Genomic DNA, 12,551 nt, shown 5'->3' with positions numbered 1-12,551 from the left:
AGAGCATAAAAGGCATGCATCTCTCTTCTTTGCTATATTGCCCTCTTCTTAAATACATCCTTGCCCTACAAGAAATCCCTCAGCAAGGGGGCCTAAGGGTGAGGAACCCTTTCCCCCTGTGTGGGCCACCATGTGGCTCCCAGTTGGACTTGACAGTGTAGAAAAGACAAGGACTCTGGAACTAAGAAGTCCTGAGTTCAAATCCTGCCTTTGCTGCCTTGTAGGTTGGCATGCTTGGTTCTGTTACTTGTGTTCTCTGAATATCATAGGTAAAATAAGAGTATATTACATTCCTCTTCGTATTCTGAAGATAAATGAGAACATGTACATAATAAATTTCTTAATCCAGGAGAAAGGCTTCAAGGGGTGAGTAAATAAGCAGAAAAAAACAGCGGTATCACAATCACAGAATATCTAGCATCTAGTGCAAGCCATGTGAAATATATTCTTTCTGCAGCTTCATTTTCTCATCTGTGAAAAGGATAATAGTGACTTCCTTACCTTGTACCCCTTACTAACCTGGCTGTTGAGTGGATTAATAGAGATAATGTATAGTAATGTGGAGATAATGTAAGGGTAAGCTATTACTAGGTATAAATATTCCAAACTGTCCTTTATCCCTACAGAGCCTAGCAATGGGAAGGTGTGGACTGGAAATTTCACTTGGGCAAAGGAGTGCTTTCTTTATTACCCCAAATATTCTATTTATATAAAAACAACTCCCTACAGGACATTAACAATGTCAATAAAAATGAACTTCTGAGTATTTTTTCTTAATTCATATTTAGGTATTTTAATTCTGTTATTATTAGAGTCACAAAGATTGCCTTAAGTTAGGACATATGAGATCATTTTGTTCTAAAGAATAGAAGTTCAGCATATTGACTGTTTAAAATTGTCTTTTTAACACAAACTCTGTATGGCTTATATTCTCAAATTTTAAGACCTTCTAAAATATACAATTTCCTCACTATTTGCTTTTAGCTTTTCTTAAAAAGAAATTCCTTCTCTGCCACCTTTCATCCACCAGGTTTTGTGATACTATGATCTAGCAGACTTCAAATGTTCTGGAAGAGTAGCACATTTTAGATAGTCTCTCATGATAACATTTTGTTTTTTTCCTCAAAGCCTTCTGTTTCTAATGTGTGGTCTATCCTGTGCACCCCCACCCCAACCCGCAGCACACACACCTCCTGTCTTGGCTGTCATATCACTCTCCTTTACATTCACAGTGGTCCCCAGCACACTCATAATCTCTTTTTGGAGGGTGTAGGGGGTTGAGTGGGCAAGAGGGAGAGTTCAAAGCCATGAACTGCTGCTGTTCCTTGTACCTCACAGCTATTTCCATGAAAGTTTTACTAGGGCTGATTTTCCTTCTGCACCTCCAATAGCCCTTCCTCCGCTGGTGCTGCTGCATGTACTGCACTTGATGAGTATACTAAAAGTGATGTGTATAGGTGATGACACCCTGGCTGGTTTGGCTCAGTGGATTGAGTGTCGGCCTGCGAGCTAAGTGTCGCTGGTTCGATCTTCCAGTCAGGGCACATCAGAGAAGGAAAACTCTGATTCCAAAAAACCTCCGCTGCCTTGCGGCATACCTCTTCAGGGGAAAGGCTAAGGGAGTCAACCCCGACAGAAAATCCGGAGCCGGAGTCCCTAAGGCGGTTTGACGTTGTAGTCAACACCGGCAACTCCTGCGGCGCACCTGAAGCCAAGCTGTATTGACTCCGTCTTTCCCTTGGACCCTTCAGCTGCGAAGAGAGGGGGGGGGGTCTGCTGCATGGGCAACAGCAGACCCTCCATATCACCCTGCCCAGGCTCTGTAGCTTCAGCTTCACTGGAGAGGACACTCCAGCGTCATCGCAAGATGTCGATTCAACACAGGAGGAGACAGATACCGTGTCACTCCCGAGTCGGACTGCACAACCATTCTCGGCGGTGCAGATAGACTCTTAAGAAGCTACACCATCGTCTCTCGAGACGGATGGCTGCCGACGACGATAGGTGATGATATGGGGTGGAAGGAGCAGGTCAACTGGTAGTGGCTGCAAGAGGAAAAGAACTGATTTAGCATCTTTGAAAGCTGCTTTAGGTCAGCATAACCATTCTCAAAAATCCTACAACCAGCAGATTTTTAGGACGGCAGAGGAACAATGAGAGATTGGTTATTTTTATTCCTGTTATTTGAAAGCTATTTATTCCAGTGTGAAAACCTAAATTTCTCCATTGCTTATGTTCCTTTTCTTTTTTTCTTCCCTATAATTTAGGTTCACGGTGATGCATCTTTCTGTGGTCAAGGGATTGTTCCTGAAACATTTACGCTATCTAATCTCCCACACTTCAGAATTGGTGGAAGTATCCATCTGATTGTCAATAACCAGCTGGGTTACACCACTCCGGCAGAAAGAGGAAGGTCTTCCTTATACTGTAGTGATATTGGTATGTTACACAGGATTGTTGGTGTTACTGGGTCAGACAAGGGATTTCTAGAGAAACTTCTAGTGCACTTTGAACAGTGAGCCTTACTGGTTATCTCATTTTAAATTTTGGATCAAATACAGTCAGTAGTCACCTTTAGTGTTCTGAAGTTAATAGTCCTTTAAAACTCTGAATGTAATCTTTAAATCCAAGGAAACAAAACTAGAGTGGAACTTGGTGCAATTTCAAATTGCTTAAGTATCCATTTTAATGATCTGGTGGAAACCAGAGATCAACAAAATTAGTTAACACTAAAGTGATTGTCTTTAGGATGTTCGAACTTGGAGAACTCAAATCTCAGAAAGATGTTAAATTTGATAAGTGTTTAATATCCAAAATATACAAAGAACTAAAGCAACTTAATTACAAAAACAATCCAATTAAAAAAATGGGCGGAAGAACTGAATAGACGTTTTTCTAAAGAAGACATACTAATGGACAACAGGCATATGAAAAGGTGCTCACCACTGCTAATTATCAGGGAAATGCAAATCAGAGCCACAATGAGATATCACCTCACACATATTGGAATGGCTATCATCAAACAGACAAGAGACAACTGGTGCTGGTGATGATGTGGTAAAAGGGACCCTTAGAGACTATTGGTAGAAATATAAACTAGTCTAACCACTATGGAAAGCAATATGGAGATTCTTCAAAAAATTAAAAATAGATCTACTATAGTATCTAGCAATTCCACTTCTGCATATATATGCAAAGGAAATGAAAACAGGATTTTGACAAGATATCTGTACTCCCATATTTATGGCAGCATACTCACAATGGCCAAGATATGGAAGCAACCAAAATGCCCATCATTGGATGAATGGATTTTATAAATATTGTATATATACACATAGAATATTATTCAGTCATGAAAAAGGAAGATATCCTGCCATCCACTTATGACAACATGGATGGACTTCTAGCACATTATGCTAAGCAAGATAGGTCAGGCAGAAAAAGACATGTATTGTATGATATCACTTATATGTGGAATCCTTAAAAAAAAAGTCAAAGCTATAAAAATATAAATAGTGGGTGAAATGGTGGTTACCAGGGAATTGAGGGTAGGGGGAACAAGATTGATGGTGTTTAAGGGTACAATCTTTTAATGAATAGTAGATAAGCCATAGAGATCTAATGTACAGTACAATGAATATAGTCAAAAATACTGTACTATAGTGGTATAATGTGATAAATATTGCTTCAATGGAAATCATACACAATATGTAAATTATCAAAGAATACACTGTATACCTTGAATTTATAAATTTTAACATGTCAAATTTATTAAATTTGGCCAAGTAGTCTGGTGAGATATCAGATGTGAAGAAGCAAGGTTTACTTGTTTTAGCCTGTGGAAATTGGCAGTATTAAGAGAAATGGGCTTTTATTACCCACTTCCTATTTCACAAAGTTATAAGAACTATCAGATGGTAGGAACTATACTGTTTTAGACCCAGAGCCTGGCCTGGATGCCTTTCAGGGCTATGTGAAATTTTTGTGATTAGTTATAGATACTGAAGACTCATTCTTGAACTTCTCCTTGGAGAAAATCCATGTTTTTTCTAGCATGTATCCTCTCATGACCCTTTTATCTTAGGAGGAAACATAATAGTAATAGTAACAATAACAAAATAAATATGTACCATGCACTATTAAGCACTTTATATACATTTACTCATTAATCTTTACAACAACACTAAGAGGTAGGACTTATCCCAGCATTATAGATAGGGAGACTGAGATTCATAACTCTATGAAGGTCACACAATAAGTCACAGAGCTCTGACTTGAATTTGTTCGTGTTAGTTGGACTCCCAAATTGTTTTTTTTAAGTATAATTTAAAAAATATTTTATTTGTTGATTTTAGAGAGAGAAACAAAAGGGCGGGGACAAAGAGAATGAGAGAGAGAGAGAGAGAGAGAGAGAGAGAGAGAGAGAGAGAGAGAGAGTCATTGACCTGATGCTTTATCCACCTATGTATTCATTAGTTGATTCTATTTTTAAGTTATATTTTATTGACTATGCTATTGTAATTGTCCCAATTTTTCCCCTTTTTCCACCCCTCCAACCAGCACCCACCACTCCCTTAGGCAATCCCCACACCATTGTTCATGTCCATGGGTCATGCATACGTTCTTTGGTACTTTATTTCCTTTACTGTATTTTAAATCCCCATGGCTATTCTGTAACTACCTATTTGTACTTCTTAATTCCCTCACCTCTTTACCCATTCCCCCACACCCCCTCCCATCTGGCAACCATCAAAACACTCTCCTTATCCATGATTCTGTCTGTGTTCTTCTTGTTTGCTTAGTATTTTTTTAGATTCAATTTTTTATAGATATGTATTTATTGCTATTTTATTGTTCATAGTTTTGGTCTTCTTTTTCTTAAATAAGTCCTTTTAACATTTCATATAATAATGGTTTAGTGATGATGAACTGCTTTAGTTTTTTCATGTCTGGGAAGCTCTTTATTGGCTCTTCAATTATAAATGATATCTTTGCTGGGTAGAACATTCTTGGCTGTAGGTCCCTGCTTTTCATGACTTTGAATTCTTCTTTTCAGTCCCTTCTAGCCTGCAAAGTTTCTTTTGAGAAATCAGCTGACAACCTTGTGGGAACTTCCCTATAGGTAACTAATTGTTTTTCTCTTGCTGTTTTTAAGATTCTCTCTTTATCTTTAACCTTTGGCATTTTAATTATGATGTTTCTTTGAGTTGGCCATTTTGCATCCATCTTGTTTGGGACTCTCTGTGCATCCTAGACTTGCATGTCTATTTCCTTCACCAAATGATTTTGAAAAAAATCATTAATTTTTCAAATAGACTTCCAATTTTTTGCTCTTTCTCTTCTCTTTCTGGTACCCCTATGATGCAAGTGTTGGACCTCTAGAAGTTGTCCCAGAGTCTACTAAAACTATCTTCATTTTTTTGGATTCTTTTTTCTTGTAGTTCTGATTGGCTGTTTTTGTTTCTTCCTTACATTCCAATTCATTGATTTGATTCTCAGCTTCATCCATTCTACTGTTGTTTCCCTGTAAATTGTTCTTTATTTCAATTAGTGTACCCTTTGCCTCTGACTGGATCTTTTTTATACTGCTGAGGTCCTCACTGAGTTCCTTGATTATCCTTATAACCAGTGTTTTGAACTCTGCATCTGATAGATTGCTTATCTCCATTTCATTTAGTTCCTTTTCTGGAGTCTTGATCTGTTTTTTATTTTATTTTATTTTTTTAATTTGGGCCATGTTTCTCTGTCTCATTGTGGCAGCCTCCCTGTGCATGTTTATATGTAATAGGTAGAGCTGCTATGACTCTGTGTCTTGGTAGAGTGGCCTAATGTAGTAGGTGTCCTGTAGGGTCCAGTAACACAGCCTACCCTGTCACTCAACCTGGGTACTTGAGACGTGCCTTTTGTGTAGGCTGAGTATGCCCTCCTCTTGTAGTTGAGCCTTGGTTGCTGATGGCAGGTCAATGGGAGGGATTTACCTAGGTGAGTCAGCTGCAAGGACTGGCTGTGACCACTTGGCCACCAACCTCTGCCCTCTGTGGAGGATCAGCTGTGTGGGGTAGGGTGGTCTGTAGCTGTCCACTGGTTGTGCAGGTTCTGGGGTTTCCCGGGTGGTCCAGGCCAAGGTCAGTTCCTACCTGTTTTGCCCAGGGCCCGCCCCCCTGCCTGAGATATAAAGCAATATGAGATGGCTGCTACTTGGGCTGGGCTTGGAGATTCCCAGGCAAAGACAAGCTGTGGATTTAGGCTGGTGGCTGCCAGTGCTGGGCCGGGGGCCTCTTAGCAAAAGGTATGGGATCTGGGGGCTCACTGAGGCCAGCTGTTGCTTGTTTGAGAGGATTTAGGAAGTTGTGAAGCATGAACCAAGACCAGCCATTCATATGGAAAAGCTGTTTGGGTGGGCTCATAAGTTGGGTGGGGCAGAGTCTGGGGATTTCTGAGGCAGAGCAAACAGTGTTAGCCAGGTTGATGGAGTCTCAGATATGGCACCCACCTGCTAACTCTGTGGTTCTGTGGGCAGAGGGTTCAGAAAAGGCCTCTGCTCGCCTTTCTGTCTGGGAGAAAGCTGTCCCCCAGCTCTTGCCTGATGCCAGATACTTCAGTTCCCCGCTGTATGCCACTGGTGCCTTTCAAGCTGCTACTTAAGTGCTATAGCTTAGAGGGAGTGAGGCTGAGTTCGTGTTTGGGTTCTTTAAGTGGAACTTCTTGGGATGCAAGCAATTTCTTCCACTGACTCAATCCCTACTAGTTTTTGCAGCCAGAAGTTGTGGGAAGTTATCTTCCTGTCACTGGAATCCTGGGCTGGGAGGCCTTGTGTGGGGCTGGAACTCCTGACTCCTGAGGTATCCCTCCCAAATTTTTATCCACCACACGTGGATGTGAGACAGGCCCGTTCCGCGTCTCCACCCCTCCTACCAGTCTGGATGGATGTGGTTTCTTTAATTCCATAGTTCACACTTCCATTCAACTCGATTTTTGATGGTTCTGAGTGACGGTTGTTCTATATTTTAGTTGTAATTTTGATTTGGTTTTGCAAGGAGGTGAGCTGTGTTTACATATGCCACCATCTTGATCAGAAGAGTATGTAGTTTTTTCCATTTGTTGATTTTTGCATGCTCCCTGACTGGGGATTGAACCTGCAACCTTGGTGTATTGGGATGACACTCCAACTAACTGACCTACCCTGCCAGGACCAAGGTTTGGGTTCTTAATGACCAACCCAAACTATCTTTGAGGATATTCGCTGCCTCTCCACTCAGGCAACAGGACTCAGCACTGAGCTAATGTCATCTAGGTAAACTGGCCCCCTTCATCTTGGTCTCCTCGCCTCAGGGAAGCCTGTGGGCTGTGCCATCATCCACGTCAATGGAGATAGCCCAGAGGAAGTGGTCCGTGCCACACGACTGGCTTTTGAATACCAGCGCCGATTCCGGAAGGATGTGATTGTTGATTTGTTATGCTACAGGCAGTGGGGCCACAATGAGCTGGATGAGCCCTTCTTCACCAACCCGGTCATGTACAAAATCATCAGGTACAATTACACACCTTTATTTAATATGCCTTCTTCCCCATAGTGCTCTCATTATGCTTTTTAGTGACACTCTCAATTAGAATGACTAACTTTCCCTGTGTGTCTGGGATATGAAACTTTTAATGCTGAAACGGAGACAGTCCTGGGCAGACTGGGATAGTCACCCTATGGGTGTCAAGAAAGCCCCCCATATTCTTCAAACTCTACAAGTTTCCTCCATGAACAGACAAAAGGGACAACCTAACAATTTCACTTAGCAGGTGGAAAGACAGAATAGGAGGACTTAGGTAGAATCTTGCCTGAAGTTACTTTAGTATGGCACTGACAGGGTCAGACACAGAACCTCCATGGTCCAGTTCTGCAAACTATAGATGGGGACCTACTCTGTGCCTTGGCAGGAGGTTACATGATGGATTTTAATGAATGTCAGAGCTGCGCTATCCATTTAGAAGCCACTACCTGTAAGTGGCTACTGAGTGCTTGAAATGTGTGTTAAGTCCTGACTGAGTTGTGCTGTGAGTATGTAATCTACACACCACATTTCAAAGGCTTAATATGAAAAATGTTGTTAACTATCTCAATAATAATTTTTGTATTGATTAGATGTTAAAGTGACAATATTTTGGATATAATGAGTTAAATAAATGTGATTAAAATTAATTCCACCTGTTTATTTTTACCTCTTCCCCCCCACCCCTAGGAAATTTACAATTCCACATTAGCTTGCATTCTATTTCTGTTGGACAGTGTTGAGTCTGAGGGTTAATGTGACAAAGAGAAATGTCCCTGGAATTTCCTTTTTAGATACTAAAAAGTAAAATAGATCCTGCTTCTTTATTTCCTCATAGACATAAAGTGGGGAAACAAGCTTGGTGACATTTTACAAGTCATTCTGGTCATAGGTAGCAGACTGTTCTTGGAAAAAGAAATCTGGGTTATCTATTTAGCTCTGAGTTTAGCAGCTGAATTACTTGGTGTGCCCCCAAATAATCTATCCTGCCTACCTTTCACTTGGGTCAGGATTAAATATGATAATATCTATATCTGAATAGACCTTACATTTTAAAGTGTTATACAAATATAGAGTGGCATTATTATTACTGTTGTTATAAAATCCAGGAGCTGAATAGGTAAAGGATTCTTGAAGACACCTAAACAGATATTGTCAATTTGGGTTTAATACTTTTTAAAACAAAGTGGTGCTGAATGGGTAGATTATGTAGGTCAGTCCTGTAAAGAACTAAATTTACCAAGTCATAGAAAAACGACTAATTATTTCTATCTGGATGTAGACAGAGTTCATAAGGATAAATTAGTTTTCTCTTGCTTGCCTGGATGAAGTTGTTACTCATCACTGTCTTTTTGAAAAAATAATCTATTGGAGTGGAAGTCATGTGACATAAAATGAAACATTTAAAATTTAGTGGCATTTAGTACATTCAGTGTCATACAACCACCCCTTCTTTCTAGTTCCAAAGCATTTCCTGCATGTCTTTTTACAGTGATGACCCTCCACAATACCTTTGACAATGACTTTATCTATCTCTTTGATTTTTACAAATCAGATTGATTTTTTCCCCCTCTTTCTTGGACAGAGCCCGAAAGAGCATTCCAGACACATATGCAGAGCACCTTATTGCCAATGCACTCATGACCCAGGAGGAGGTGTCAGAAATCAAAGCCTCCTACTATGCAAAGTTAAATGACCATTTAACTAACGTGGCCCACTATAGACCCCCTGCCACGCACCTGCAGGCCCACTGGCAGGGCCTGGTTCAACCCGAAGCTCGTATTACCACCTGGAACACTGGTGTGCCCCTAGACCTCCTGCGGTTTATTGGTGGCAAGTCCGTGGAGGTGCCGGAGGAACTCCAGATGCACAGTCACCTTCTGAAGATGTATGCTCAGGTGGGAAGTCCTGAAATCTCCGGTTATTGTTTGTTTGTTGTTCAGCAAAGGGATTGATGTTGGTCTGGTCATTTGGTTGGCTAATTTATCTGACAAATATTTATTGTGTGTTCTTGTGTTCTAGGAACCAATCCTAGTAGTGTTTTGGTATTGATAGTCAGTTAACTTAGATTTTGTCTACTGTTTTTCCTTCCTTCCTCCCTTCCTTCATATATGTTTAATACATTGAATGTACATGTACTACACGCACATTATTAAAAATACAGCCAATATCGGAATGCGTGTTTTGGTTTTTCTTACCAGAAAACACCCTCATTCTTTTGGATGGCTTAAATAATAAGATTCAACTATTTAGACCCTGGATTCAACTACTTAGACCTTAATCATGTGGAGGTTTTACATATTGTCTCATGTTAAATATAGATGTGACAAACACCCCTGGTTTGCCTGGGACTTAGGGATTTCCTGGGATTCAGGGCTTTCAGTGCTAAAAACAGGAGAACAAGGAGTTAAAGGCCTTCAGCTTTCTTAAACTTGGATGAAAATACTTTGCCCTCTGAAGTATTTTTAAAACACTAACTTCATTTCAGGGTTTTAATTATAGGTATAGGACTATTAAAACAAACTATGTTTTCCTCAACCAGGAGAAGAAGTAGAATGTTAGAAATACAGCTTCTGAATCCTTACCTGCTGCCGTTTCTCAGTCATCCACAGGGTAAACAACTAACCTGAGCACCGCATGTTTTGCCTGTTTTAAAATGTCATATGAAAAAAAAACCACACAAAAAAAGAAAAAAACAAATAAAATGTCATATGATTACTATCAGATTTTTATGTAGTCTTTCTGTTTTGTTTAACATTATTTTTTTTGATACTGCCCATTGTTTCATTACATTTTTTGACCTCTGAGAAAGGATATAGACTCTTAAAAGTTTCTTTTTTCCTCTCCTTCAATTTTACAGTCTAGACTGGAGAAGGTGAAGGATGGAACCAAGTTAGACTGGGCCACGGCAGAGGCTCTTGCCTTGGGCTCATTACTTGCTCAAGGTAAGAAGTTTCTGTTTAGCTGCACAACTGGTAGGGGATGCTTTAATATGACATTTATTACATGTAACCTCTGCAGATTTTGAAGTGACAACTACCTCTTATTGTTTTCATTGACTAGAGAGATTCTAAAACATGTCATCTTTTCTTATCTGACAATATTATTTAATCTTAGTAAAAGTCATGCTGACAACCTTCATCAGAGACTAGAGCTATTGTACCTAGAAAAAAAGGGCTCAGGGTTGGATGTATCAGTAAATCATTTTCCTCTAAAAATTGTAAGGCAAATGATGACTCTCCATTCTTATACAATCTCACCTTGACTACAGAGTTTGAATATGGGACTGGTATATTTTAATAAGGATTACCTATTATGCTAAAGAAATCTCTCAGGATGAGCTGATATATAAAAATTCAGGATCACCGTGTCTTATTATTACTAGGTTATTCATGGGAATCTGGGATTTTTTTCCCTCTTGCTTGTTTAAGGTTTTAATGTTCGTCTGAGTGGCCAGGATGTTGGCCGTGGAACATTTAGTCAGAGGCATGCGATGGTTGTTTGCCAGAAGACTGCTGACACCTACATCCCTCTGAACCATATGGACCCTAATCAGAAGGGGTTTCTAGAGGTAGGATATTTCCTTATCTATTGTAAAACCCAATGCTGATGATTGTAGTTACAGGATTCTTAGAGCAACTAGGGATTCTATGCTTTTTGAAGTAAAGGGATGCTGAATGGATAGACGATATAGGCCTATAAATTTGGAACGGAAGTAACATGCTAGCAAGTAGACTAGAGTTTTTTACTCTGGCAACTTCTCTGCAATCATGTAAATGTCAAATAAGTGTTAATTTTGTCAGTCAAAAATTGACATTATAGACTGTATATTGCTGGATTCATTAATCCAAAGATGTGAATAATTAGCTGATATTTCTTTCCTATTTTTTTTAAAGCTATTTCATAAAGTTACTTTATTCCCTAAGGCTTAGTAGGCTTGATGAATATATCTATTACCATATATTTCCATGTGTCAGTCAATGAGTTATATCCATTAGAGTCAAGAGCAGGGGTTGTGTCGTCTCATTTTGGTCTCTCCAACAACTAACATATAACTGGCACAGGATGTTTATTAAAATAAGTTATCCTTTAAGGTTCAATTAGTGGCATGTCCTCTTTTTTTCTACTCTATCCATTTGTTTGAGAGTATAATCTTGAGATCATTGACATCAATATTTATTAAAAAAATTACTTTGCCTCTTTTAAGAGGAAGCTGTCACAAAGATTTCTTTTATTATCTAATAACATGTACTTTATATGAAGACCCTGGGAGAAACACCTGCTTGATCTTGGTTTGTCTTTATTTTGTGTATACCATGAATTCTGCAACTGACCAGCATTCTCTTATCAATAATGACTTCCATAAAGTCAGAAAATAAAACAATGACATATGCACTTTTCAAAAAAATATATAATGGCATCTATGAAGGTGGGGAGGCCACAGTAGCCTTGGTAAAAGTGAGTAGGTTGTCAGGCTATGTCTTTTCCTCAACTCTGTTCTGTTTCTCAATCTTAATTTCTCTTTTTTCCCTGCACTCACTTTGCACTGTCATGTTCTATATTATGTATAATTACAAGTCATCTTAAATACTTTTTGGAATAAATAAAAGCATTGGTAGATTTCAGTGATAAGGTATATCAATGTACAAAGTATAATAGATGCATAGGAGAAGGAGCAGCTTATCTACTTGAGGAAATCAGGGAAGGTTTGGCAAGGAAGCCAAATTTCACTAGGACTGGAAAGATAGTAGGAGTTGCCTATTCTAACATGGGAAGGGAGAACATTCGATGTGGACACAATAGCACATAAAAAAACTGAGAAGTGAGAGGACCCAATATGCCCAGGGAACTACAAATAGCTTCATATGACGAGATTAAACTGCAAAGTAGATACAGAAGTAAAAACAAGGAGATAAGCCATATAGGACTACCCACATTGAGAAAGACTTTGAGTATTATGTAAAAGAGAAACGCTGCTGGAATTCTGAATAGACGATCTGATTTTCATAT

The 12,551-nt window shown here is 39.3% G+C and overlaps 1 protein-coding gene across 1 annotated transcript in view; it reads left to right on the top strand.

Annotated features, from left to right (window-relative positions):
• DHTKD1 (dehydrogenase E1 and transketolase domain containing 1) overlaps window positions 1-12,551 on the top strand; it is a 47,715-nt gene that overhangs the window by 21,085 nt on the left and 14,079 nt on the right. The window contains exons 6-10 of the mRNA XM_090266542.1: window positions 2,268-2,439; window positions 7,333-7,531; window positions 9,127-9,439; window positions 10,402-10,486; window positions 10,973-11,112. Of these exons, the coding sequence (XP_090122668.1) occupies window positions 2,268-2,439; window positions 7,333-7,531; window positions 9,127-9,439; window positions 10,402-10,486; window positions 10,973-11,112 (909 nt within the window). The remainder of the gene's footprint in view (window positions 1-2,267; window positions 2,440-7,332; window positions 7,532-9,126; window positions 9,440-10,401; window positions 10,487-10,972; window positions 11,113-12,551) is intronic.

This window comes from Furipterus horrens, unplaced genomic scaffold, assembly GCF_987537825.1.
Source record: "Furipterus horrens unplaced genomic scaffold, mFurHor1.1.pri manual_scaffold_2, whole genome shotgun sequence".
Lineage (NCBI taxonomy): Eukaryota > Metazoa > Chordata > Mammalia > Chiroptera > Furipteridae > Furipterus > Furipterus horrens.
The sequence above is the reverse complement of the archived record's forward strand: the minus strand, read 5'-3'. Positions and strand labels throughout refer to the sequence as shown.